The sequence below is a fragment of the Schizophyllum commune genome (genome assembly GCF_000143185.2).
Source record: "Schizophyllum commune H4-8 unplaced genomic scaffold SCHCOscaffold_8, whole genome shotgun sequence".
Lineage (NCBI taxonomy): Eukaryota > Fungi > Basidiomycota > Agaricomycetes > Agaricales > Schizophyllaceae > Schizophyllum > Schizophyllum commune.
This window is the reverse complement of record NW_026089545.1, coordinates 1,544,775-1,570,337: the sequence shown is the minus strand read 5'-3', so window position 1 is coordinate 1,570,337 and position 25,563 is coordinate 1,544,775. Positions and strand designations below refer to the sequence as shown.

The following is a 25,563-nucleotide window of genomic DNA, read 5'->3' as shown; positions in this document are numbered from 1 at the left end:
CTGTATACGTCCGGTCAGACGCACGCCGACTTATGAACTCGGATTCGAGGCTACTCTTTTCAGTGAACTTCGTAGGGCGTGCCGGGCGTGCCGACTGGGAGTCTGTGATGGCGGATCGCAATCGATTCAGGCTGGGCGAGATGACGTGCTTATTCCCCTATGTGATCGCGACTGTTTCCTCCTGATACCTCCACCCATTGACTGCCGCCGGTATCCGTCTCAATCCCTTCGACGAATGCAAGACCCCTATTATTTCCTGCAATAGACCCCGCCGAATAAGGTCCTTTTTCATCCCCCATCTGCGCCTTCCCAGTTCGCTAACATCTCGACCGCAGAACGATCATATCGCCGTTAGCAAGCGTCTGACAAAGCCGGCCGGCTACCGAGGAATTGCCTGCTTTATAAGTACAATACATACGCCAGGAATCGCCATAACGCTTGCGACTTGCTAGTATCTTCATCATGGGTTTGCTCGCGCTCGGAACGCCACTGGAATGGGAGGAGGCCAAGAAGTATGCCGATCATGTTAGGTACCACGGCATTACCCAGTTTCTCAACACTTGGGATCGCTACAAGGACCGGTGCGGCGACAAGCTGCTATGGGGCGATGAGGTGCGTTCCATGCCTCGCTCTTCATCGTTCCCCCCACTCATGCAGGCTAGATCGAGTACATGGTCGTCTCCTTCGACGACGAGAAGAAGGCCGCTCACCTCTCCCTGCGCCAGTCCGAGATCCTCGAGAAGCTGTCCGCCATCGTCGATGACATCTCCACCGAGACTGAGAACCGGTGGGACTTCCTCAACTACCTCAAGAAATTTGTGGGCTTACCAAGTGCCCCCGCGCCGCGCAGGATCCCCGTCCCCACCTTCCACCCCGAGTACGGACGGTACATGCTTGAGAGCACCCCAGGCGCGCCCTACACCGGCTCTATTGCGGACTTGCTCTCGGTCGAGGCGAACATGCGCTACAGGTGCGCCCGGATCTCGCTACTGAGCACGCCATAGCTGACCCCGCGTTAGGCGGACTCTGGCGCGCAAGCACCTGAAGGACAACGAGTATCCCCTCACTTTCACCTCCTTCCCCCGCCTTGGCGCCCCAGGGCAATTCACGGACCCCTACTATCCCCCCGAAGACGCGGTGTCCAGCCATAGCTTCTTCCTTCCCGAGGAGATCACAAATCCCCATGCGCGCTTCCCGTAAGTGCGACGAACGTTCTAGCAGTTGGGCGCGGTCTCACGATGCATCAGGACATTGACTGCCAACATCCGGAGGCGGCGAGGCTCTAAAGTAGCCATTAACTTGCCTATCTACTCCGATGAGAACACGCCAAAGCCTTTTGTCGACCCGACGATCCCCTGGGACAGGCAACTATTCCCAGAAGACTCCAGTGAGTTCGCATCACCGTTTTACATCCGCCATTCTCATCACTCGTGCCAGATGCCAAGGATGGTGCAGCCCTGGTCGACCACATCTACCTTGACGCTATGGGCTTCGGAATGGGATGCTGCTGTTTGCAGCTGACTTTCCAAGCCTGCAACGTCAACGACGCGAGAAGGTTATACGACTGCTTGATTCCCGCCGGTCCTATATTGGTACGATATTCTTCTTCGTCGCGCCCCCCATCCTGATGGGCTGTAGCTGGCATTGACCGCTGGAAGCCCTCTTTATCGTGGCTACATCGCCGACGTCGACTGCCGCTGGAATGTCATCGCAGGAAGCGTCGACGACAGGACAGAAGAGGAGCGTGGCTTGAAGGTATGCTCGCCGGCCATATAAACGATTAGAAAAATACTAATTTCGTTATAGCCGTTGAAGAACGACCGCTTCGTCATCCCCAAGTCAAGATACGACAGCGTCGATTTGTACATCGCGAACGACCGTAACAACCGCCCCGAATATAACGACACCTACGCACCTTACGATGAAGCCATTTTCAACCGTGTGCGGGATCGCGGCATAGACGATTTGCTCGCTAAGCACATCGCGCACCTCTTCATCCGCGACCCCCTCGTCGTCTTCTCCGAGACGATCGACCAAGACGACGTGAACAGCAACGACCACTTCGAGAACATCCAATCCACAAACTGGCAGACCATGCGCTTCAAGCCGCCTCCAGTTAACTCCTCCATCGGCTGGCGCGTCGAGTTCCGCAGCATGGAGGTGCAGCTCACGGACTTTGAGAACGCGGCGTTCGCGCTGTTCATCGTCCTGCTCTCGCGCGCGCTGCTGCAGTTCGACGTGAACATGTACATGCCGATCTCAAAGGTCGACGAGAACATGCAGCGCGCGCAGCTGCGGAATGCCGCCGCGGAGCAAAAGTTTTTCTTCCGCAAGGATATCTTCCCGCCCGGGCACTCGCCGATGTCGTCTGGGGCGAGCTCGCCGGTGGATAGCGAGCCGCGGCGGAGGGAGCGCCAGTTGCGAAACTGCTTCGCGCGGGCGCCGGTGCCGGAGAACGGCGTGCCGCAGCGGCCGGTCGAGGAGGAGTACGAGGAGATGTCGATGAAGGAGGTCATGAACGGGAAGGTATGTCGAAGTGAGCTTGAGTATAACCTTGACAAATCGCTAACGACGCACGTAGGGCGATACCTTCCCTGGTTTGATCGGTCTCGTCGACTTGTACCTTGACACGCTGCACATAGAGCACGACGAGATGGCGAGGATACAGAACTACCTGGACCTCATCCGGCAGCGGTCCACCGGCCAGATAAAGACGCCAGCGACCTGGATACGCGAGTTCGTCCTCAACCACCCGAAGTACAAGAAGGACTCGGTGGTGTCGGAGGAGATCAATTACGATCTCATGCGTGCCGTAGACGAGATGTACGCTACACATCGTTTTCCTTTTCTTCCTTCCTGACGCTGACCTCTCGACAGTGAGCGCGGCGTGCGCGCTGCTCCCGACCTTCTGCCCAAGGGCTACAAGGGCGGGAAGGACGATGGTGGCAACCTTATCTAGAAGTAGAGGGATTTCGTGGCAGGCATCATTGATTGCAGGTATTATTGATTTATTTGTCTCGCACTCCATAAGTATATTCCGGTGTACTACATAGATACGGACTGGTCTGAGGTTGTTGTGCACATCATTATAGCATTGCAATAAGATATAGAGCTCCGATTTCGCACAAACCGGTGGGATTTGAGTGGGATATTTCCCAATTGGTGACACTTGGCGACAAAGCAATCGGACGACACAGGCGTAACAGTCATGACTGCACGTCGTCTGTCTTTATACTGTTAAGGGATGAGGTGGTGCGCAGAGTAGCAGAAGGTCTGACGCTCAGTCGCGCTACGCAAATTGAAAGCTAGTCTTTTCGGTCGTATGCTTCCTTCTGGACCCGTTGCTGAGTATCGAGGGAGATCAGTATAACGTAAAATAAACTCTCCTGATGCGCAGCTCCAAACAAGCAGTCCTGCTTGCCGAATAGGACGCATGCAAGTTGAACATGACGGTGTTGGGCGCCGGAGATCAGCGCACGTGAGATCCATCGGAAGAGGCCGGACTGGCCGACACATCACAGCAGCGTGACGTCTGTCACGCGTCTCGCCAAAATGTCCTCTCTCCGCTTCCTGTCAGCTGCTCGCCGTCTGCCGCGCTCTGCAGCTCCCTGGGGCCGTCGTGGCTACGCGGAGGCTGCGAGCGACAAGATTAAGCTCTCGCTGGTGCTTCCCCACCAGGTGCGTGCGCGTTCCGCATGCTAGGCGACCCGCAATTCTGACTTGCGGCGTCCGACTTCCAGGCCATCTTCACGTCCGCCGATGTAGTGCAGGTCAACATCGCCGCTGCGACCGGAGACATGGGCATTCTTGCCAACCACGTTCCATCCATTGAGCCGTTGCGTCCGGGTGTGCTGGAGGTTCTCGAGGGTGCTGGCTCGAAGAAGTGGTTCGGTGCGTCACTCCATTGATTGTTTATCCGTTCAGTGCCTAACTCTGTGATCGACAGTCTCTGGCGGCTTTGCGACCGTTCACCCGGGCAACAAGCTCACCATCAACGCCATTGAGGCTGCCCCGCTTGAGGACTTCTCTCCTGAGGTGCGTCATACCCATACATTCCATGAAACTGTCACTCACCACACATACAGGCCATCAAGGCCAACCTTGCCGAGGCGCAGAAGGTTGCGGCTGGCAACGGGTCCGAGGAGGACAAGCTGGAGGCCAGGATAGAGGCGGATGTGTACGAAGCTCTCCAGCACGCTGTCTCCGCGTGATTGACGCGCTTTAACTTGTACTCTGTCTGCAGTTGCATCATCCTCGTAGACAATGGATCCATCTTGCACGCATCCTTGACCATGTCGAGAGCAGTGACCGTCAACTTGCCAAGTTGTTGCACGGGCTCAGGAAGTTCTACGGAAGGCGGCCCGAGTTCGAGACGCTCACGTGGCTTCCCAGGCGCGTCGTGAGAGTGATCGCTGGGGTTCGGGGAAGCGAACTGGCGCCTTCCCTCCTCCCACCATGCCCTCTCACGACATTATACCCCTCCCGACCTGTGTGGCTGACAGAGAGCTCCTGAACGGCATCCTGGGGGACAAGATCTTGACATACAAACTGCAGATAGCCCAAACACAAACTCGAGAAACCCGCGGCAGAAGCAGTGGGCCGAACAAGGCTAGCCCGCAGGGCATGGTCTGGCAGAGGTTCATTGATCAATGTAAAACTCTGAAGGGATCGGTCAGTTGTGTCCAAGGCTCTGTGACACTTGTACAGTATGCTGAAGCTTTATTCACCTCCCCAGAAACGCGCATGCCGCAAATGGATGACCATGGCCTTCGACGTTGAGGGTCGTTTTGAGCTCCTCCACGCGGAGTGGACATTGTTCGCGCAATTCTTCTACAAGCTCTCGACCGAGAGCGAGCAGGCGGCAATGCTGTTCATGAACACCGAACGCCGCAATCGTGGTCTGGACACAAGCATCTTGAATGGAAGTGCGACTTCCGTTGCTGCGCAGGAGCGTTCATTATTCGCCGAGGAGAAGCCACGTCGCGCGCGAAAGCGCAAGCGGCGGCGCAAGGACGCAGAGGGGGAGGGCGAACGAGTGGCCAAGACGCCAAAGCTGTCGAAGAAGTCGGGCAAGAAGCGTGCTAAATCGCCGGAACCTGTTGCTCAGCCCTCGAGCCCACTATCGTCTGTATCCTCTCCGGAACTCCCATTAGCGGAGTCACATCTCGCGAACAGAGTTGTGGCTGAAGCGTCGAAGGATGGCCACAATCGACAACACTCGTGTCCTACGCCGCGGGATGTAAATTTACCCCCGTCGGTCACCTCTACTAGGAAGGATGGCATGGGCGCGTCAACACCCTCGACACAGCGTCTGACGACCCCCGCTGGTGTAGACGACCAGGACAAGCCAGAACCTGAAGACGCTACTATCCAGATCGATGTGTCGCTGAACGCAGAGCCTTCGACATCGAAAGCTCGTGTGTTCAACTCTGACACAGGCGAAGTGGCTTGCCAGTCGACTGTTTCAGATGAAGGTGGCAATGCCGACGAAGTCCAAGCGCAATTGAACGTCAATCATGATATAGAGCATCGCCATGGCGCTTACAGTTTCGTGGAGGTTGAGCCTAAAGTCGAGGACGTTGAGATGCGGTTAGCCACCTTCGAAGATATTCAAGAGCTCCCTGTTCCGCTACAGCTCTGCGACAACCTTCCCCTCATATCAGCTGCCTCTCACTCAGCAGTGCGAGACCAACCACCGCCCGTTCCGAAGTTGCCTCTGCCACGGAAGCCGACTATCTGGGCCCAGGTATGGCTGCGGATCGAGAGGCCACAAACGCAGCTTACGCTGTCTACAGACTCGGCAAGAGGTCTGCGAGTCTTTCCCGTGGTTCCGGAGCTTTCAAGGCGGTGTTTACCACAATGACAACGTCGTGAAAGGTACGCTATGACCATCGTTCACGTAATGCCGTGTCTGAACAGGCATTCAGGATATCTTCTCAGTGGTCATCCTGCCGAGTACGTCTCTCTCTTGCCCGGCGTTGCAGGCTAAAGTCTCACTTCTACTCCACAGACGAGACAGATTCGAACAAAACGGGAAGTTCATCATCTCGCATGGGTGCGTACCACTGCTCCTGATTCGTCTTCGTTGCACTTCTCATTCTTCTCAGAGGCGGAAAATCCGAGAGCATGGCCATGCAAGACGGCAAGCTGACCGTCGTCCCCGCGCAAGACCAGAGCGAGAACGACCGGTCGGTGAGGGCGCTCTTGCACACCTACCTCGAGAAACGGCCCATCGTCCTCCTTCTGGACGACAACTACCGACTCTTCCCATACGATCTTAAGGCGCATGGCATCGTGTACGCTGTGCTTGGGCTTTACTTTATCAAGCACGCGTGGGGTATGATGCGTTTTCGCGGCATTTGTAATGGGGTACTGAGTTTGAGTTGCAGCGGAGCGTCAGCCAGCCGGCCCTTCTACTCCAGGTGGTACTGTCGTACGGTTCAAATTTGCCTTCCAGTGGTGCGAAGGCCAGGATGCGCCGTGGTGGTCGCCTCCTCCCCTCGAACTTGGCTTAGTGACACCTAAGCCGGAGCGTGATACGCCGAGCTGCCCTATCGAACCCGCAACGACGGATGCCCGACGCCGCCCTCCAGTTCCCAAGAGGAAGAAGAAGAGAACGAACTTTGTTGCATTAGGCCAAATGTGCGTGTTCTGTCTACCATGATACGTTAACGGCAGATCCACTGAGATTCTTTCCACCTAGATGCCAACGGCCCGATAGATCATACCTCTGCCCGACCTGCGGGAAGCGGTCGACCCTGGTGTATCGCAGCCATATCTGCCTGTACCCTCAATGTCAAGCCTTCTGGCTCGTCGACGGCGTCCACCCTGTCGCGCCAAACAACTTGAAGGCTAATCCAGACCTCGCGACGCTTGATGATCCCTGCTGGGTGCCCGAGAACATGCGCGACGTTCGACCGCCCCCTCCCGTCAAATTGGACCTGCTGTGCAAGCCTGGGATCACGACCACGGAACCCTTCACGCAGGGTTGGCATTGTAAGCAGTGTGGGCGATTGTCTTGTCGGTAAGTGCGCAGGCGTCAGTCGTGGTTTAAGCTCACCAATCTCTCAGGACGTACTGGGACAGGTGGGAGTGCCCCGCGTGTAACGTGAGCTACGACTACTTTGAAACCGATATAGCTTGTACTCAATAGTGCAGGCACCTCCAGTGCCGGTGAACGCGCTTATACGGGACGCAAAAGACTTCGCTTGCCTGCCAACGGTTCGTCGCCAACAGATCTATGTTTGCTCATTCGTGGCTCATTGCGTCACAGAAGGTCAAGATGGACTGGCTTCACAGCAAGGTCTACTCAAAGGGTGGTGCGTTCATGCACAGGTCTCGCGAGATGTTAGCTCATATGTACCGGTCAGATATCGAGCGCTTGCCAATGCGTCCCTTCACCAACGACGAGGGTATCATCATAGGCAACTACCAGGCTTTCAAGTTCACCGACGGCTCGTGCGTTTGCTCTTTCCCTGCCATGCAGAATAGTTGATAATCAATCGGCCAGTGGCACCCTCTACCACATCAAGTCGACGACCATCGTCGGACAACAGGAGGCCCAACATGTATTCCGGCAGTACCAACTGGACGCCAACAGCGGCTCCCTCAACTTCCAGCGGCTGCCTCTTAGATCGCACAAGCGTTTGTAGGCCAACTTCTTGCAGATCTCTCGCTGACGTTAACGTCGCAGTACGAGGCGCTTGCCTGGCGCATTACTTCTCGCACAACAGTGAGCTTCTCCTTTGTCCCGGCCTCGGAACGCTCACGTTCTCTTACAGCCGGCAAGCCATATCATGTGCGTAGTCACGATATTCCGCGCAGAGAATGACTTACGAGTATGTAGTACGTCGGCGGTGGTGCCAACACCACGCCATGGAAACAGGCGCCTGAAGCTGTCCTGGCCGCGCGTGAGCTGATGCACAAGCGCATCCGACAAGCCCTTGGTCGCCAAGAATCGTTCAACGAGGTGCTAAGGTGAGTGGATATGATCTTCCTTCGAGGGGATGCCCGCTAACATCGGAACCACAGCGCCGCATACATGGAGAGCCAGAAAATGGCGTTCCACAGCGACGCAGAAGCCGGCCTCGGGCCGCTCGTCGCTGGCCTCTCTTTGGGCGCGCCGGCGTTCATGCACTTCCGTCGGGTTCCCAAGACGAAGGAGGCCCTTGACGGACAGAAAGGAATCCTTCTCTCGTTCAAGCTGGAGCACGTAAGGACGCGTAGTTCAGGTCTCGTTCGAACGCTGATAATCTGCGCGCGCAGGGCGACATCCTAGTCATGGACGGACCTCGGATACAACTACGATACCAGTAAGCCACTTCCATCTTTGAGCAGCCCCCACTCATAGACGACCTCATCAGACACACCGTCGTACCTACGAACTTTCGCATCGCAGCGACCGCGCGGCAGATAGGCGACTGAACGATCTCATTTACCAATCACCAGCGTACTCGTCAACCCCCAGCCTTGATTGACTACCCTACGACGTCTACTCTAGTATTACTTTGACAATGAAGACGCGCCGCCCAAGCGCTCAGCATCGACGCAGCGTGGCATGTTGACCGTTAACCACGTAGCGAGGGTGATTCACCTGGTTGGCAGCCATTGGCGGCGGTCGTTGCTCCTGAGGTCCAGGCCAAAATTCCATCGCACGATTAGCATCATTGGCCAAGTCTCTTGAGGCAGACACGTACCGGCGGGCCACCTTTCTCATTCTCATACTTCGAATAGAAGCTGAATAGGTCGGCGATCTGGTTCTGCATAGCCTGCCGCTCGGCGTGCAGTCGCTGGACGTCGTGTATCATGGCGCGGACCTCCTTCGACATCTGCTGCTTGAAGTCTTCGACTTGGGCTGCAAGGGTCGTGAGCTATGAGCACATGACGGCGGTTTGTAGACCAGAAGGTTCAGAGAGAGCAAATGAAGGTACGTACCAGTAACATTGAGAGACGTCGCCTCCTGCATAGCGTCGACGAAACGCAGACGCTCGTCCCGAATCTCCTTGGTGAGCTCTGTCAAATACGTCAGTAAGGTCCAATGCCAGTGTATACCAAGCAAACATACCCGACGCCAGCGAGCGCACTAGCACCTCCTGATTCTGCCGTTGCATCTCAAGGACCTGTTGCACGCCGCCGACGCCACCTGAAAGCAGCATCAGCGAACATCGTCGCAGACAAATGGCATGCACCGTACCCTGTCCACCTAGCTCCCCAAACAACCTTCCAACCGCATCGTGTAATGCGGCCGTATTCTGGTCCCGCGAGCGCATCTCCTCCGCCAGCTGGCGCATCTCGTCGAGCGGGTTCTGCCCCTGCCCCTGCGCACCAAACGCGGCACTGATAGTGGCCACATTCGCCGCCATCCCCTCGATTTTGGCTGTTCCGTCCGTGACGAATCCCTCGAGCCACTTGAGGAAGCGCGTCAATCACGGACAGATAAAGCTGAAGAAGAACACGTACCGTGTTCAAATCGTTCAGATAGCGCACGCTGTCCCCTTGCATCTGCGCCTGCGACTCTTGCTTCTCCGCGCTGGCTTGCAGCATCGCCGTCACTGCGGAAAGCTGGGAATATGTCAGCGACAGACTGCGACCGGATAGCCAGCCCACTTACATCAACCGTAGCCGCCTCGCCTTGAGGAGCCGGTCTCGCCATAATATGCTCCAGCTTCGCATGGACCTCCGACAGGTCTATCGGGATAGGCGCACCCTCCCCACGCCCAAAATTCCGCATCGTTGTCATCCCACCTCCGCCATCACTCGCATTCGCCCCTCCACAACCACCCGCCCTCGAAGCCAGCTCATCCAACCTCTGCAAAATCTCCGGCACATCCTGCTGCAACCGATCGACTTTCTCTCCAATATTCGCCAGGTGGTGACCGGCAGCGGTCTCAATGGGATACGGCTCCTGCCGCTGGCTGATCTGATGTGCCTGCCGCTGATTCGCTTCAAGTTGGTTGATCGCAATATCGTCCAGCTTCCGTTCGATGGACAGCAGCGTATCCGAGGTGCCTTGGGCACGTTTCTCGAGCGCGAGCACGGCGCGCTGAACGGCGCCGAGTTCGGGGCCGTCGCGAGAGGAGGATCGATAGGGCGACGGAGTCGGTCCTTCATCCTGCCTGGACATGTTGCCCAACTTCGACATGTTACCCAGCCTCGAGGGCAGGCCGCGAACGTCTGACTGCAGAGCAACGATCCGGTCCTCGATGGAAGTGAGGCGGTCCTGTTGCTTCGCGGCTTGATCGAGTACGGTGTCAACGACGGGTTGCATCTTTTCAGAGGTTGGCGGCTTGGTGTAGTCGGAGCCCGCAGGTTTTGCGCAGTCCGAGCCAGGGGGCTCATCATGGCCGGAGTTTGGCAGCTTGCTATAGTAGGAGCGCGCAGGTTGATTGTCCTCGAAAGTCGCAAGTTTGCCGTAGTCACTATCCGTAGGCCTACTGTCGCCCGAGCCAGCGTAGCAATCGAGTACAGAGTACTGAGACTGCGTTCGCGAAGGTGCAGAACCCATGCGGGGAGGGACCTGATTGCGCCGAAGAGAGGGACTGAACAAGCCGCAGGCGGACATCCTCGAGCTAGGTAGCGGGCGTGCATGTTGCGGTGGCGGCGAGCGGAGACCATTCGACGGCCAACGGAAGTCACTCGACGTCGGTCGTGTAACGTGCGATATCGGGCTCGGGGACTGTATCTGCGCGAGCCGATTCTTGACCACGGAGCGCTGACTGAGGTTCGCGATAGACGGGCTCTTGCACGGCGGGTCATGTAGGGTGACCCCGATAGGGCGTTTGGGCGTTGGCGAGCACGGAGCAGAGGGTATCGAGGAGAGCGCAGGGGGTATAGACGAAGGCGTAGGGGCCATAGACGGAAGCGCACGAGGTGCAGAGAAAGGCGCGGGTGACTCCATTGGTACTGGCGGAAGGGAGCGTTCGCTTCGTTTCGAGGACATACGAGACATGTTGGATTTTGCGGGTTCTGGGATACCGGGGTAGGCGGAGTCGGTGCTGCGCCCAGTGTCGCTTCTTGAGTACATACTCCTGGGTCGGCGTGATCCTGATGACGGTATGACAGTGTCCCTGCGCGTATATGCGTTAAACGAGGTCGAATGCGTGGAAGATGGCAATACAAACCAGATAGCACTAATCCACCGCGCTCTCTCCTTCACGGAGGACGCTCCAAAACATTGCTTGGGTTGACCATCGAAAGTAAGCTCGAAGATCCGCGGGTCGGCGCCATCGTCACAGTTTGGCAGCATATCTTGAAGAGCGGGCTCGAGCTGATCGATAGTGAGGGCGCATACATCCGTACAGCACGAGAGGTCGATCACTTGCGTGAAGGGGTTGCCCATAGTAGTATACCAAGTCGCCAAGAGCGCAGAGCCTTCGAGGGAGACGGAGCAAGTGGTCCACACTGGGAAGACGTCGCGGCATTCGTTTTCAGCGTGGCAAAGGTAGAGGAGCTGTCCGGCGTGGCGCGCATAGCCAAAAGAAGGGATCTCAGGTCGCGGAGGAGAGGCAGCAATGGGATAGGTCGACTGTGACAGAATCTGTTGCACGACGGGAGCGGCAATCTCGGGCGAGCCGGCGGGTTTCTTCTTGAAGGCGGCGGGAGACTTCTTCAAGACGGACATGAAGTTCTGGAAGGACCGCCGAAGGGGTGACTTGTCCTTCTTGAGCTTATAGTTCTCCATAAATGTCGAGCGAGCGGGTTTGTCTGGTGTCTGAAGGGACGAGCGGTCGTTTAAAGAACGTGTGGTAGGATTGTGGGTTGCTTCATAGCGGTCGATAATTCGTGTTGCCGACGTCGAGTCCTGCCTTCTGAGCGAGTAGGGCGGGTCTTCAGCATCGTGCATAAGATCGCAGGAGATCAAGGGCGATTGACACGGGTTCTAGCGTGCAGAGAGCAGTAGAATGTGGATGAGTAGATGGTGGTCAAGAAGGGAAGTGCGGGGAATTGTGACACATGTCACGGAAATACAATGACTGGCATATGCCAAGTGAATGTTTGAGGCAGTATAGGCCCTTAGTCTTACACGAGCGCGGCGTACAGATTGCTCCTGTCCTCAAAATGCAGAGACTTTCTGCGCTCTTCCTTGCCCTCCCTCTAAAGAGTAAACGAGATCACATGTCGAGACGCGTCCCAGTCTTAACGCGTGCTGTCACTGTCACACCCAGTGACGCGGGGGGATGCGATTGCGCCCTTGTTTCCTGCCTTCATGGCGTTCCCGCCTTCCAATCGGACCTTTATGACCCTTAGCCCCGATGCTCTCAGAATGTACGCATATACTACGATCTGGGGGCTAAACTGACCCTCACAGCAGCTTCACCAAAGCGCTGTTCTGCCTGTCGAAGTATGGGGAGGAGCTTTCCCTTCAAGCAACGAACGATACCCTGTCCCTTTCCGCCACGAACTCAGCAAAGTCTGCATACTGTCGCTTGAAATACGATAAACAGTTCTTCTCGAGATACAACATCGCCCGTCCGCCCGATCAGCCACTCGATTATGAACCAGAAGTGTTGGGACAGCTTACGGCGAGGGTGCGTCGTCCGCCCCAGTCCCACATCCCACCTTAACTCTCATCAGTCACTACTATCCATCTTGAAACATCGAACAGTCGAAAAGACTGTCGAACGCTGCGAATTCTCTATCGTCGACGGGGATCAGCAAGAGGATGCGGGGGAAGACCACGACGCGCTCGAGAGCAAGCTGATCATCAAACTATACTGCAAGCATGGTGCGTTTCCAGACCCCGCGCACATACCCCGCCCTTACTGAGGCACAGGCATCGTCAAGACCCACCGCGTACTCATGCTGACGCCGACGTCTATGCTGGCGCCTAGCATGCCGGATGCGGCGCTGGAGTCAAGACTTACGATTGGACCGCGCGGACTCAAGTACATCATCGAGCACTTCCCGATGCCGCGCGGGGCGAAGTCGGACCCCTCCCTCATTTGGAACTTTGGCGACGCGGACGTCGAGGTGAAGAGCTTAGAGTCGTCTCTCGATCCGAAGGGTGAGTTTGGTTCCCCTCCGCACGCGGCTCGAGTTGATCATTGCATAGCTCACGGACAAGTCATGACCGAGATGACCATAAGCGTCGAAGAGTTCGACATCTACGACATCGTCGACCTGCCCATAACCATTTCCTTCCACCTTCGCGAGTTCAACGTGAGTTCTCCCTTTCCTCCCCTTTTCCTCCCCTTTTCTCCCGTTCCCCCCTCCCTCCCGTTCCCCCTTCTTTCTCCCGCCAACGCCACCACTCACCCCTCCCAGTCCACCATCGCCTTTGCCGAATCCATGGGCCTCCCCCTCGACCTCCACTTCACCGACGCCGCCGCACCGCTCTTCATTGACATCGAGGGCGACTGCTTTGACTCGCTGTTTGTCATCTCGACGAGCACGGTGCCGGGGAGCATGGCGAGTCAGGCTAGCCAGCGCACGAATGGCCAGCGTTTGAGTCGGCAACGCACAACTCCTGCAACAAACGCTACCAACGGAAATGCCCGCAACCAGCAACCCGAGAACGGCTCGCCCGCCTCGGATCCACAACATGCGCAAGCGCGCCGAGGATCGTCGCAGGCTTCCCAGGCTTCCCAACCCGCCTACGCCTCGCAAGCCTCCATCCACCTCTCCCAGCCCCAGCCCTCGCCCCTCCTATCCCTGCCCACGCGGAAGCGCGCACATGATGGCGCCCCCGACTCGGCGCGCGGGAGGAAGTCGATGCGGGTGGTGCAGCAGACGCCGGTGAGCGCGAAGGGGAAGGGCATGATGGCGCCGCCGCTGCCCGCGAACAGGCACCCCTTCGAGACGCCGCAAGGAGCGCGGGGGCTGCGTCCACCGAACGCAATGCAGGTTCCGCAGACGCCCCAGGCTGCGCGAGGGCCGCAGATGCCGGTGAACCGCGCCCTTTTTGAGACGCCAGCCAACCGTCAACCCGGGGGGACGCAGGAGGATCTTGGGCCGCTGGAGACGCAAAATCCGCGGATGTATACACAAACACCGCAGCAGTCGTTCACGCCAATATTACCTCGCGGCCTCAGGGAGGAGCGAGAGACCCTCATCCGGCAGTCCTCGGGCTCAGGAAGTCGGTTGTTCGACGTGTCGCAAAGCGGGTCAGTCGAAGTGGGACGGAATGGATCGACGGGGGCGCCACACAGTGTGCCGAATGGGGCGCTCCGGCGGGACGAGTCGCTCGGGGACTCGCAGTACCAGTTCCTCAATGCCGATGACCATTCGTTTGACGACCACGAGCAATCCCTCATTGCCCAAGACCAATCCTTCGACCCCTCGCTCGACTTCGCGCAGCGGCAGTCCGAGACTGCTTTCGTCGACGAGGCAGACGAAGAAGTCGCCTCCTCCCAACAAGACGAAACGCCGGAAGAGCCGCTCTTCCTGCCAGGACCGTCGCAGTTCCCATCGTCCCAGCCGCAGTTCCCATCTTCTCGGTCCCAGTTCCCATCCTCTCGGCCCTCACGTCGACCCAACAAAGCGAACGAGACGCGGTTGGCGAACGAAACCTCGGGCGAGCCGCTCTTCCTGCCCGGTCCCTCGCAACTCGCGTCGTCCCAAGCACACGCACCGCCCTCTCAACCAGCCGCACGCGCCTCGCAAATCACGACCAACGACCCCGAGGCGCTCCGGCAGGTCGAGAGCCTGACGCAGGAGGAGCTGGAAGCAATGTTCGATATGAGGGATATCGATCTGGAGCTGGAGGACGATGATAGGACGTGGGATGATGGCATGCGCGGGGGGAGGAAGGCAAACGGTGGGAGGGGGAGGGTGGAGGGTGGTCGCAGTGGGAGGCTCGTGGCCGAGAGGAGTACGACAGCACTCAGCCGAACGCCCTCGTCCGCCTCGAATGACCGCCCAAGGACGCCGTATCGCTCGTATCCGACGGATGAGACGCAGATGCCACCGACGCAGTCGAGCAGGGATGGCGACGAGTCGGGGGTGAGTGGCCTTTGCAATCTCTTCGCGGTGCATATGCTGATGTGGATGGATGCCCCAGGCGTTCCATCCTCTTTTCGAGGATTGAGGACCAATTGCTATGTTCGACTTGCTATGTTCGACTTGCTACGTATGCTTTCGGAATGGAATTTTGCTCTGCTGTTGCGCCTCCAAGTCTTCATGGGCGCCGGCGACCCTCCTTCGATATACCGAAATGATACCCTGATGCACTACTCGGCGTGTACCGTCCGCTAGATGTAATCTGGGCTCCAGTTCGCTGAGCTGGGTCTGTACGTTCTGACTTTTTGTCAGCGGCTCCTCGCATTCGCAGCGCGAAGGCACTGCCGCAGACGAGGGACGCTCGGAAGCGCGACGCGTGCCCGAGGTGAGGGTGTTCCACTGAACGACAGCGCCAGCTGGGTCTCACGGTCCTCCGAATCGCGACTGAAGGCTGTAGCCAGGGTGCTTCTTACCATACAGCCTTGTACAAATGCTGCACAGATCCTGGTCGGGCTCATGGACGAAGACAGGGCAGAGCCTTCTCAAAACGCCTTGCAGGTTGCAGAAAGGACCGAAACCTCCGCTATAAAAGCTGGCCATCGACGTACCCGTCCCTCACTCAGCTCATTCAGCCCATCCAGCTCACTCAGCTTTCCACCTTTAGCCTCATTCTTCTTCGACTTCCATCCAACGATGTTCGCCCCCATCCTCACTCTCCTCGCCGGTGTCGCCCTCGCCAACGCCTACGCACTCAAGTCCGCCTCGACCTCGCCCTACGGCCAGTCGTCGGGCAACTGGGAGCTACAGAAGACCGCCTACGGCGCCCTCCTCGTCGGCGGAAAGGACGTGCCGCTCACGACCTCCGTCACCATCGAGGGCGGGCAGCTCAAGCTGGTGTGCCCGCAGCAGGCGACGGCCGCGCTCGTCCCCACTGGGTCGGACGATCCCAAGTATACGGTGCAATTCGTTAGCAAGACGGATGACCTGCCGAAGGGGAGCATCTTCACGGGGTGGACGACGCAGGATGATGGTGTCTCGTTGCCGGATGACTTGACTAAGGTCGTCAACACGGTATGCGGTTGCTCTTTTCCTCTGGGTATTGGAGCTGACCGCGCTTTTTGGCAGGAGGTCGGACTGGACGGCACTTACAACCTTGCGACGGTCGACGGTGCCAATGCGCTGACGTGGGCCAACAAGGGTCCTTCCAACGGCGTCCAGTGGTTCCTGGCTATTGACGAGGCCAACGACGTCCACTGCTAAAGGTATGTAGCCGCCCTTTTCAGCATCCATCAATATACTCATCTTTTCGTAGAATTGGATTTCCTTCTTCCACAACCATGTTGCTCGAGTACAATTATCGCAACGGAGTCCTCCAGGCGCATGATGTTTCCATACAGTATCCTTCTATAATTGTGACTCATTCTTTCGAATTGATCTCTTGATTTTTGATGCTATCAACATCACCCAGTCATTGTGTGTGCAGCGTAACTGATCACTAGGTACATTACCAGAGAAAGCTGGCCGTGAGCGTGGGAGCCGGATGCAACTTCAAGTGAGGGAATAACCGCATTTGGACAATGGAGCACGCGGCCTCTGCCGGTCCCGCAGGCCCGGCGGAAGTCGGCAGCAGCCACCTCACCTTGACCTTCACAACCATACGTCGTCTTCACGATGTGCATATAGCAATGTTGCCCATACCATCGCTGAAGCGCTGACGACTACTGTCGGCGCCTGTTTTGGCGACGCCGCGTACCGCATAGTACTCCCCGCCGCCGGCCAGTCGCCTGCGGTCCGCGGCGGGACGTAAGCTAGCTTGCGCAGGTTGGAAGACACGGTATACCGTGACTTTGGCTATAAAAGCAGAGAGAGATGCACAAGTTCCGTCAACAAAGCACCTGCTCGTCTTTGAAGCTAGTTGCATATTTCTAAAGACATGGTCGCCTCAGTTCTTATCGTAAGTTAAGCACAGTTGTCATACGACCTTTCAGAGTTGCTCATTGACTTTGCAGGTCGGCGCAGGCCCCACAGGTCTCACTCTTGCTCTTGCGTTGCTGAAGAATGGCGTCCCCGTTCGCATCATCGACAAGATGCCCGAGCCTCGGGTGGGGCAAAAGGGCAATGGCCTTCAGGTTAGTAATCAGGTCTTCGGCTACGCGAACCCTTCTCAACCCTTTCAGCCTCGTACCCTCGAGGTCTTCAACCTCCTTGGAGTCCTTGACGACGTGCTCGCCAGCTCTGGAACCTTCAAGCCGGTGCGCGTGTACAAGATGCCGGGTGGAGTCGAGGTGGCGAAGGAAATCATTCCGACTACTTTGAAGGATCCATTACCGGACAAGCCGTGGGTGCGTATGCCATCGCGGAACGTAGCATGACCTAAAGATCGACGTCTGTGGCAGCCTAACGCTCGCAGCATGGGTCAAGACCGCCTCGAAGCCATCCTCGCTCGACACCTCGAGGCGCATGGATGCTTTATCGAACGCGGCGTGGAGCTGCAAAGCTTCACGCAGAGCGACGACATGGTCTCTGTCCAGCTAAAGAAAGCAGATGGCAGCGTCGAACCCGTTGACGTCGAGATCCTCGTCGGTTGTGATGGTGCGCATAGCGCCGTGCGCAAGGGGCTTGGGTTGTCGTTTCTAGGAGAAACCATGGACGAAGACTGGATGATTGTGGGGGATGTATACGTGAAGGGTTTGAGTAGCGTAAGCTCCCTCGTCCTCTCACCTCCACTATTATTTTGATGGCCGTCAGGACTATTGGCACGTTTGGGGCGGTCCGGGAGGTGCGCCAGGTGGTACGCCTGGCAATTCCGACGGATTGTACGTAGTTCGGTATTTTTTCTCGAAGATGACCAACTTACCGGGTCGCAGATTCTTCAATCTTCGCACGGCTGATGATCCAGGGTTGTTCGCTGTCGTAGCCGGCGGTCCCAAGGCCCGAGAGCAACCCCTGGACACTCGCAATGGCCTCGTTGAAGCATTCTATGCGACGACGGGCCGCACGGATATCGAGTTCGGGGTGCTCAAGCACGCATCTTGGTGGCGCCCGAACATTCGGATGGTGAACAAGTTTAGCGAAGGCCGGATTTTCATTGCTGGAGGTGAGCGTCTACTATGTAGTCGTGGTAGCGGCTTACTCATCCGGTGCTCAGATGCGGCGCATACGCTGGGATAGCCTAGCTAGCCCAGCGAGGGGATCCTCGGGGCGACGGCCTGGTGATGGCTCGGGATGGGATAGCAGCTCGTCTACACGTGTGTCTACGCGGTGGTATAGGCGTGTGGCTCGGGCCTACGGCCCGGGATCCCTACTCCAACGCACAGTCCGGCCGGAGGGCAAGGCCTGAATTCCAGTGTTCAGGATGGTGTATGTCATAGATTACCCTTGCGACTTTATTCATACAGTATGCTGACCACATCACAGTTCAACCTCGCCTGGAAGATCGCCCTCGTGCACAAGAAGCTCGCCGCTCCTACCCTGCTCGCCACCTACACCGCCGAGCGCCTCCCCGTCATCGCCACCATGCTCCAGAAGACGACCGCGCTGTTCAGCAAGACGCTTGCCCTCTTCAAGCAGGGCGCCGGCGCTGCGGCGGACGATGCGGAGAGGGAGTGGAAGCGGACGCGGAGCGAGATGGAGCAGCTCGGGGTGAACTATAGGGGGAGCGACATTGTGCTTGACGAAAGGAACCCGCTGGCCGATGCGGTGCCGAGCGCGTACGGGTCGGGGGATGGGGTGTTGAGGGCGGGCGATCGCGCGCCGTCGGCACCGCTGAGGTGTGCCGCTGACGCGGGGGTGCAGAAGCTGTTCGACGTGCTGGGCTGCGAGAAGGACACGGTGCTTGTGTTCACCGCAAAGGGGGGAACGGCGCAGGCCGTCGTTGACGCTGCCAAGTCGCTGCCTAAGGGTGCGGCGGAGGTCGTCGTTATCACGCCGGAAGGACAGGTCTTTGAAGCCATTGACGCGAAGGTCCTGCAAGATGTCGACGGACAGGCATCCAGCATATACCAGGTGGACCACGAGCCGACCATCGTCGTCGTTCGTCCGGACGGGGTGATTGGGGCCATTGTGCTGGAGACCGGAGGAATCGGGAGATACTTCGTTAAAATTCTGGCTTGAAACGCTAGCATGACCAGATAAGGTATGATGTGTAGAGCAACCATGTAGGATGTAGACAGAGCAATCGCGATTCTCATGACCTTGGCCATAAAGTCGACCATTCATTTCCACGATCATGTGCCTTTCGGCAATCTCCGATGTTGAACTTCCCAATGACATAGACAAGTTCCGTTGCGCCCATCGACCTCCTCGGTCGCGGCCACGGTTCATATCAGGCTCGCCTTCGTGCTAGGTCACAAGCGCGCCTCGCCTTGGGAATGGACTTCGTGCTCGGATGCGCCGCCTTGCTGACCAGTCGCACCACCGACGTCACTGACGCTCCGTGCGCGTAATGTCGTGCGTTGAGCGGCTATATAAATGCTGAACATCGACGATCTTGTCTCATTCTCTCACCTCTCACTGAACAATCTCACCATCTTACTTACTCTCACCACAAACAACCTGACCACAATGACGAACCCGACGCTCGACCCCTACGTCGCAAAGGCGACGAACGACGACCTGACGCCGCAAGAGAAGATCGACGGTGCGTCGCACATTGCTATTTAGCGGCAGAGATCGCTGAACACTCTGTTTACAGGCGTGAAGAAGATCATTCAGGAGGCAAAGTTCGGGATGCTTACGACGCACTCGTCCGACGGACACCTATACTCGCGCGCCATGACGCCCGCGTCGCCGCATGATCGGAATGAGTTGACCCTCACCTTCATCGCCAACAACGTCTCGCCCAAGTTTGACGAGGTGAAGAATGACTCGAACGTCAACGTCAGGTGCGTTCGCCTCGTCTTCTTTGCGTGGATCGGTCAAGCTCACTCCAAGGCCACAGCTTCGCGCTTTCCAACACCGACTGGGCCTCCTTCTCCGGACAGGCGAAAGTCAGCCAGGACCCCAACCTCATCAAGAAGTACTGGTCCTCGGTGGACAAGTCCTGGTTCGGCGACCTCAAGGACGGCATCCACAAGGGCGACGAGACCGACCCACGCGTGTCCGTCATCCAGGTCATCCCCGATGAGATTCGGTACTGGACGGTCACGAAGAACGCTGCGGCGCGCGCGGTGGACATCGCTACGAGTGCTGTGACTGGCAATGCTGCGTCGCCAGGCGAATTGAGGACGATTACGAAGGCGGAGGTGAGTTGGGCGTGATCATTGGGGGCTGCGAGGTTGCTAAACGATAGCTACAGATTCAGTTGACGCAAGGGTTGACGAGCAAGTAAAGAGGGGAAGGACTTATGAGTGAACCAATGTACCATTAGTACTGTGCAACATGTAGCATGAATAATACCGAGTTCGTACCAATTCAACGATCCGCTGCCAACTGTCCCGTGCGATTGAGTTCATCCCGCACCTCCATGAGCGCTGCTTGCCTATAGATCGAGTCCCCGTCGGGTGCTCGGACTGCGCGACCCGTCGTAACTCCGATACTTACGTCCACAGCCGCCCCACCGCTTCGTTTTACGATGTGGGAGCCCATGAGAACCCATGGGAAACAGTCCCGCATCTCGGCAGTGGCGCGCCCGCAATTGACCTGCAAAAGGACATATGTGGCACTGATCTGCGACGCGTCGCTGTCGACGCTTTAATCCTGGCTCTGATCACGACGAAGTCGGACGATATGCTTCATCTTCGAGGAGCGCCGCTCCCCTTTCTGTCGGCCTCGAGTCATCGTACTAATGTGCATGACGCCAATAGCGGCTAAAAAGCTCTGAGGCTTATAAGCGACGACTTGAAAACGAGGACTTCGTTCTGTGCTACCCTCTCATCCTCCCCGTGAAGCTCGACGCCGATGGCTGACAATGGCGCGCTCAAAAAGCGGCACTCTCGTATGAGCCATGCCACCCAAGCTGACGATGCTCCTGTCACTGCCCCGACCCTCGTCAAGGGGATCACGCTCACCGCAGTATGTACCATCGCAATGGCAGCGAACGTGAGTCGTCCATCGTCCATACAGTCACAGCGAAATCAGGAAGCTAAGAGAGAGCTCACAGATATCGAACACGATGGCCGTCTCGATAGCGTTGCCCACCACCGGCGACGAGCTCGGGATCCAGCAGGACCAGCTGCAATGGGTCACGAACGCCTACGCGCTCAGCTCGGGGTGCCTGCTCCTCATGTTTGGCCGTATAGCGGACGTGTATGGCAGGAAGAAGACCTTCCTCGCTGGTGCGCTATGGCTCTTTGCATTCACCCTCGGGTGCGCCTTCGTCAAGGGTGCGTGTCGTGTCATTGCTGTCATCTCCTGTCTGGATTTTGACGTGCGGTAGATGCGCTGACGCTTGAGATCCTGCGAGGCGTTCAAGGCGTGGGTGGCGCTGCCATAATCCCTGCGGCGGTGAGCTTGACGGCATTGACCTCTATTTCCGTCGCTGACTGAACCATTTAGCTGGGTATCCTCGCGCACGCGTTTCCTCCGTCGCGAGCCCGTTCCATTGCTTTCGCCACCTTCGCAGCGGGCGCTCCTGTCGGCGGTGCATTGGGTACTATCCTCGGTGGAGCTTTCACTCAGTACACCAAGTACGTCACGCAGCTCATCTCATCTCTCTCTACTCACTGACGCCATACGCAGGGATACCTGGCGCGCCGTGTTCTACTTTTGTGCCGCCCTTGCCGGGGTGTGCTTCTTAGGTGGCATGTACGCCATTCAGGCGGATCCGCCATCCACGGAGAAGGATCGACGCGTTGACTGGCTCGGGTCGTTCCTTGTCACCGCCGGGCTCACATTGATCATCTTCATCCTTGCTCAAGGCGAAATTGCGGAGCCGAAGCAGTGGGGGACGCCTTGTAGGTCCCGCGCAGTGTGTACAAATGATTGTCCAACTGACATGGCATCCAGACATCATAGCACTCATTGTCCTGGGCGCCTTCTTTCTGGCTCTGTTCATCGCGTGGCAGTGGTCAGTGCGGCGCCTTGTCTATGATTTATCTGCTGATGTGCGCCCTAGGTACCTCGAGCGTGTTCAGGACGACCCCAATGCCGCTTATTCTGTCTGGACGCCGCCGCCGCTCATGCGCCTATCCCTTTTGTCGCGTGCTCACGGCCGATATGGCGTCCAGATGATCATTACATTCCTCAACTGGTGTGTCTTCCTGAGCTGGCAATTTTATGCGCAGGTGAGGTTGATTTGTGTTCTATCGTGTATTCGCGCAATGCTCATGTATTTCATCGCAGCTCTTCTATCAAGAGTACCAAGGCTACAGCCCCATGCTCGCCGCGATTCGCTTCATCCCCATGTTCATCACGGGCGTCTTGTGCAATGTCTTCATCGCCGCCTTCGTTGCGCATGTCAGCCTGGTGTGGTTGATGGGTGAGTGATCTTCACCTTGGCTGTGCCATCGACATGCCCTTTTCACCGGTCGATCTCTTGCTCACCCTCCACGCAGCCCTGGGCACAATTATCACCTCCGTGGCAGCTTTGCTCTTCGCGCTCATCGACCCGAACGCGCCGTACTGGGCCTTCGGCTTCCCCGCCGCCATCACCTCCGTCTTCGGCGCCGACTTCGTGTTCGCCGCTGGCACCCTGTTCATCGCGAAGATCTCGCGCCCACACGAACAGAGTGTGAGCGGCGGGTTGTTCCAGACGATGATTCAGGTATGTGCACGGTTGCTCGACATCCCTCTGATTTCATACCCATGCTCCGAGAACTCACGACCATCCTTCGATAGCTCGGCACCTCCATGGGCATCGCCGTCTCCACGGTTGTCTACGACAATGTTCAGAAGCAGCAGGGCGGCAGCTCCTCGCGTGACGCGCAGCTGCAGGCCTACCAGGCGGCGCAGTGGACCGCGTTCGGGTTCGGCGCGCTCGCGTGCTTGCTTTCGCTCGTTTTCTTGCGCGGTGTGGGCGTCATTGGACACAAGGAGGAGAAGGGGCTCGGCGAGGAGGTCGCGGATGAGGAAAGAACGGCCGTGAGCCGCCAGGACAATCAGGCCGCGGCGGAAGAAGTTGGGGATGAGAGCAAGCGCGACACGCAGGAGGGAAAGGAGGAGGCGAAGGAGACGACGACTCAGGTTTGAAGCGACCACGTATAGATGAATGAAGAATTGTCCCCGTAGACCCAATGCTCTTACGACCACTCATCTGTTGATAGCCCTTTTTAGCAGTATACTTCACAAATCACGGAACAGTAATGCGATTCAGAAGCAATCTCCATGCAATTCAGCCAGTCCAATCGTGACGATTATCATGAATGATGGTAAACTAAATACGAGTATTCCCAGCAGCGAAGGACGCTCCTAGTCCGAGGCGACTGATGAGGCTCATCTCTGCATGATTTAGTCAGCGTCTGAGTGTAAAGCGCGTTCAACAGCACACATACCAATTAGCAGTGAACGTCATTGGCCTCGTCAATGGCCAGGAACCACTGGACGCCGTTGGAAGGTCCCTTGTTGGACCACGTCAGGGCGTTGGCGCCATCGACCGTCGCGAGGTTGTAGGTACCATCCAATCCGACCTCCTATGAAAGACGTGGAGTCAGCTCTCGGGAGTTCAACAAAAGTGATAGCAACTACATACTGTGTTGACGACCTTGGTCAACTCATCCGGCAACGAAACCCCATCACTCTGCGTCGTCCACCCCGTAAAGATGCTCCCCTTCGGCAGGTCATCCGTCTTGCTGACGAACTGCACCGTATACTTGGGATCATCCGACCCAGTGCGCACGAGCGCCGCCGACGCCTGCTGCGGACACACCAGCTTGAGCTGGCCGCCCTCGATGGTGACGGAGGTCGTGAGCGGCACGTCCTTGCCGCCGACGAGGAGGGCGCCGTAGGCAGTCTTCTGGAGCTCCCAATTTCCGGACGACTGGCCGTAGGGCGAAGTCGAGGCCGACTTGAGTCCGTAGGCGTTGGCGAGGGCGACGCCGGAGAGGAGGGCAAGGATCGGGGCGAACATCGTTGCGAGTTGGAGTCAACGAGGAGTGGGAGTTGAAGAAGGATGAGGCTGATAGTGAAGAGCTGGCTGACGAGCTGGCTGGTTGAGGAAAGGGACGCTCGCCAGTCGCCCTTTATACAAGATTCGCGGAAGAGACTGACCGAACCACGAACCGGAGAAGCTGCATCGCGGACGTCTCAGATTTCTCGGGGCGGGTCAGTGACCGTCAGTCCCTTGATTTTTTCCCATTGACCTCCGGATCCGGACGATACCTGTGCAGCAGGGCTGCTTTGAAGCTCTGCTTACGGTCAGGGCATGTGTCCAGTAGAATACTCACCGTGTTTTTGAATGACATATTTGACGCAGGGCATTGAAATGGTAGATGGAAGAAGCCATATGTATCGGTATGTCGTTTATATATTGGCAGCCCGTCACTCGGACTTTGTTCGTCACGTTGAGCCTCTGGACTCCGTCTCTTGACTGCTCCTTCGTTTATGGGGGATAGGAAACGAGCGAATCGAACAGGAAGAATGACTGAAAAGAGGGGTCGATCTTCTTATTTCGGTCTCGAGTGTACAAAGCATTTCCGAGAGATAAGTAGAACCAAGCGTGAGGTGCAGACCAGTCATAGAGAGGGCGCGCATTAGCCCAACCGTCGTAGTTGTTTCCCGCAATAAAGTTCGCGATGGAAGTCAGAAGCAAGTCCGTTCTGGGATGACCTCAGCGACCGGAAGGACCGGTGCGGTGGCTGTGCGGTAGACTTAGCAAATTTGCAATATAATTTTGTTTGGTCCTTACGCCCATCCGCTGCTTCCCGTGTCGCGCTCGTCATCATGGCATCCCAGGACCACTCGAGAGATCCCTGGTATGTCTTTTGTGGTCTGACATAGTCACCTCCTCTGACCCTCGCGCAGCCCATGGGTCATCCTCAACGACTTCGGCGGCGCCTTCGCCATGGGTGCCGTCGGTGGTGGTATCCTCTACTCCATCAAGGGTGCGAGGAACTCCCCTCGGGTGCGTGCATATCGTCTTCATGAGCTTCAGTGTACTAACACAACATAGGGGGAGCGCCTCGCCGGTGCTATTTCGTCCATGAAGGCCCGTGCCCCAGTCACGGGCGGTAACTTTGGCGTCTGGGGTGGCATGTTCTCGACGTTTGACTGCGCCGTCAAGGGCGTACGACAAAAGGAGGACGCGTGGAACGCGATTATCTCTGGCTTTATGACTGGTGGATGCTTGGCAGCACGGAGTGCGTTGCGCGTCCTCGCGACCTGTTTTCTTTGCTTACACCGGCTTCCCAGGCGGTCCCCGAGGCGCTTTCGGCTCAGCAGTAGCTTGTGGTATCCTACTAGGAGTGTTCGAGGGCTTCAACGTACTGCTCAACAGGGTATTCAGCGAGGGCCAGCGGCCACAGATGGCACCAGCACCACGTATGTCTGATCTCGTCTTTCCCAGCTACTTCTTGCTGACCCCGGACTGCAGTGCCTGCACCGATGCCATCCTCCCAGTCATAACCCATCTAGACCTACATTGCCACCTCATGATTACTACACTATACGTCGCATGCTACCACACTGTGTCATTAATCCACCATTCTCTGCAAAAAAGCTGTATACCCATGCGATTCCCAAGACTCAAGGGCC

General features: G+C 57.3%; 12 protein-coding genes across 12 annotated transcripts; 9 read left to right on the top strand and 3 right to left on the bottom strand.

Moving 5' to 3' along the window:
• Positions 1 to 180: 180 nt before the first annotated feature.
• SCHCODRAFT_02632126 (GCS-domain-containing protein) lies at positions 181 to 3,129 on the top strand. The gene is made up of 10 exons (XM_050345698.1): positions 181 to 280; positions 336 to 612; positions 663 to 970; positions 1,020 to 1,196; positions 1,248 to 1,387; positions 1,438 to 1,592; positions 1,639 to 1,755; positions 1,807 to 2,526; positions 2,582 to 2,823; positions 2,878 to 3,129. The coding sequence occupies exons 2-10, from the start codon at positions 463 to 465 to the stop codon at positions 2,957 to 2,959; spliced, it is 2,091 nt and encodes a 696-aa protein (XP_050199290.1). The 5' UTR covers positions 181 to 280; positions 336 to 462; the 3' UTR covers positions 2,960 to 3,129.
• Positions 3,130 to 3,541: 412 nt separating this feature from the next.
• Positions 3,542 to 4,284, top strand: SCHCODRAFT_02632125 (epsilon subunit of F1F0-ATP synthase N-terminal domain-containing protein). The gene is made up of 4 exons (XM_003030039.2): positions 3,542 to 3,678; positions 3,741 to 3,891; positions 3,947 to 4,035; positions 4,086 to 4,284. Exons 1-4 carry the CDS (start codon positions 3,553 to 3,555, stop codon positions 4,209 to 4,211), a joined length of 492 nt encoding a protein of 163 aa, XP_003030085.1. The 5' UTR covers positions 3,542 to 3,552; the 3' UTR covers positions 4,212 to 4,284.
• A 229-nt stretch (positions 4,285 to 4,513) lies between these two features.
• SCHCODRAFT_02632122 (uncharacterized protein) lies at positions 4,514 to 8,565 on the top strand. Its single transcript, XM_050345697.1, has 19 exons — positions 4,514 to 4,671; positions 4,736 to 5,746; positions 5,796 to 5,877; positions 5,928 to 5,955; positions 6,011 to 6,055; positions 6,108 to 6,337; positions 6,390 to 6,642; positions 6,704 to 7,024; positions 7,072 to 7,108; positions 7,159 to 7,221; positions 7,274 to 7,319; positions 7,371 to 7,458; positions 7,511 to 7,644; positions 7,694 to 7,732; positions 7,782 to 7,798; positions 7,847 to 7,977; positions 8,032 to 8,212; positions 8,266 to 8,312; positions 8,364 to 8,565. The coding sequence occupies exons 2-19, from the start codon at positions 4,763 to 4,765 to the stop codon at positions 8,422 to 8,424; spliced, it is 2,787 nt and encodes a 928-aa protein (XP_050199289.1). The 5' UTR covers positions 4,514 to 4,671; positions 4,736 to 4,762; the 3' UTR covers positions 8,425 to 8,565.
• SCHCODRAFT_01129253 (uncharacterized protein) lies at positions 8,451 to 9,512 on the bottom strand. Its single transcript, XM_003030457.2, has 6 exons — positions 9,460 to 9,512; positions 9,194 to 9,407; positions 9,065 to 9,142; positions 8,935 to 9,012; positions 8,697 to 8,854; positions 8,451 to 8,626 (listed from the first exon to the last, which is right to left on the bottom strand). The coding sequence occupies exons 1-6, from the start codon at positions 9,499 to 9,501 to the stop codon at positions 8,537 to 8,539; spliced, it is 660 nt and encodes a 219-aa protein (XP_003030503.1). The 5' UTR covers positions 9,502 to 9,512; the 3' UTR covers positions 8,451 to 8,536.
• Positions 9,513 to 10,631: 1,119 nt separating this feature from the next.
• On the bottom strand, positions 10,632 to 11,921 carry SCHCODRAFT_02690471 (uncharacterized protein; the record flags this gene model as incomplete). Its single annotated transcript, XM_003030458.2, has 2 exons — positions 11,224 to 11,921; positions 10,632 to 10,681 (listed from the first exon to the last, which is right to left on the bottom strand). The coding sequence occupies exons 1-2, from the start codon at positions 11,840 to 11,842 to the stop codon at positions 10,632 to 10,634; spliced, it is 669 nt and encodes a 222-aa protein (XP_003030504.2). The 5' UTR covers positions 11,843 to 11,921.
• A 286-nt stretch (positions 11,922 to 12,207) lies between these two features.
• SCHCODRAFT_02632118 (uncharacterized protein) lies at positions 12,208 to 15,220 on the top strand. The gene is made up of 7 exons (XM_003030040.2): positions 12,208 to 12,264; positions 12,311 to 12,527; positions 12,574 to 12,724; positions 12,773 to 13,003; positions 13,052 to 13,158; positions 13,264 to 14,940; positions 14,999 to 15,220. Exons 1-7 carry the CDS (start codon positions 12,236 to 12,238, stop codon positions 15,023 to 15,025), a joined length of 2,439 nt encoding a protein of 812 aa, XP_003030086.2. The 5' UTR covers positions 12,208 to 12,235; the 3' UTR covers positions 15,026 to 15,220.
• Positions 15,221 to 15,455: 235 nt separating this feature from the next.
• SCHCODRAFT_02632116 (uncharacterized protein) lies at positions 15,456 to 16,219 on the top strand. The gene is made up of 2 exons (XM_003030041.3): positions 15,456 to 16,008; positions 16,063 to 16,219. The coding sequence occupies exons 1-2, from the start codon at positions 15,631 to 15,633 to the stop codon at positions 16,195 to 16,197; spliced, it is 513 nt and encodes a 170-aa protein (XP_003030087.1). The 5' UTR covers positions 15,456 to 15,630; the 3' UTR covers positions 16,198 to 16,219.
• A 651-nt stretch (positions 16,220 to 16,870) lies between these two features.
• Positions 16,871 to 19,050, top strand: SCHCODRAFT_02601046 (FAD/NAD(P)-binding domain-containing protein; the record flags this gene model as incomplete). The annotated part of the gene is made up of 9 exons (XM_050344041.1): positions 16,871 to 16,891; positions 16,947 to 17,066; positions 17,115 to 17,279; positions 17,334 to 17,636; positions 17,686 to 17,753; positions 17,805 to 18,034; positions 18,118 to 18,185; positions 18,208 to 18,297; positions 18,355 to 19,050. 9 exons carry the CDS (start codon positions 16,871 to 16,873, stop codon positions 19,048 to 19,050), a joined length of 1,761 nt encoding a protein of 586 aa, XP_050199288.1.
• A 426-nt stretch (positions 19,051 to 19,476) lies between these two features.
• On the top strand, positions 19,477 to 20,271 carry SCHCODRAFT_02632111 (uncharacterized protein). Its single transcript, XM_003030043.2, has 4 exons — positions 19,477 to 19,576; positions 19,631 to 19,820; positions 19,877 to 20,180; positions 20,234 to 20,271. Exons 1-4 carry the CDS (start codon positions 19,501 to 19,503, stop codon positions 20,264 to 20,266), a joined length of 603 nt encoding a protein of 200 aa, XP_003030089.2. The 5' UTR covers positions 19,477 to 19,500; the 3' UTR covers positions 20,267 to 20,271.
• A 376-nt stretch (positions 20,272 to 20,647) lies between these two features.
• Positions 20,648 to 23,210, top strand: SCHCODRAFT_02632105 (MFS general substrate transporter). Its single transcript, XM_003030044.2, has 10 exons — positions 20,648 to 20,976; positions 21,038 to 21,260; positions 21,314 to 21,381; positions 21,433 to 21,563; positions 21,616 to 21,830; positions 21,883 to 21,943; positions 21,992 to 22,160; positions 22,219 to 22,354; positions 22,431 to 22,639; positions 22,714 to 23,210. The coding sequence occupies exons 1-10, from the start codon at positions 20,836 to 20,838 to the stop codon at positions 23,062 to 23,064; spliced, it is 1,704 nt and encodes a 567-aa protein (XP_003030090.2). The 5' UTR covers positions 20,648 to 20,835; the 3' UTR covers positions 23,065 to 23,210.
• Positions 23,211 to 23,369: 159 nt separating this feature from the next.
• SCHCODRAFT_02703079 (uncharacterized protein) lies at positions 23,370 to 23,941 on the bottom strand (the record flags this gene model as incomplete). Its single annotated transcript, XM_003030459.1, has 2 exons — positions 23,370 to 23,504; positions 23,564 to 23,941. The coding sequence occupies 2 exons, from the start codon at positions 23,939 to 23,941 to the stop codon at positions 23,370 to 23,372; spliced, it is 513 nt and encodes a 170-aa protein (XP_003030505.1).
• A 776-nt stretch (positions 23,942 to 24,717) lies between these two features.
• Positions 24,718 to 25,551, top strand: SCHCODRAFT_02632101 (mitochondrial import inner membrane translocase, subunit Tim17/22). The gene is made up of 5 exons (XM_003030045.2): positions 24,718 to 24,785; positions 24,835 to 24,934; positions 24,983 to 25,169; positions 25,222 to 25,350; positions 25,403 to 25,551. Exons 1-5 carry the CDS (start codon positions 24,754 to 24,756, stop codon positions 25,432 to 25,434), a joined length of 480 nt encoding a protein of 159 aa, XP_003030091.1. The 5' UTR covers positions 24,718 to 24,753; the 3' UTR covers positions 25,435 to 25,551.
• Positions 25,552 to 25,563: the final 12 nt, after the last annotated feature.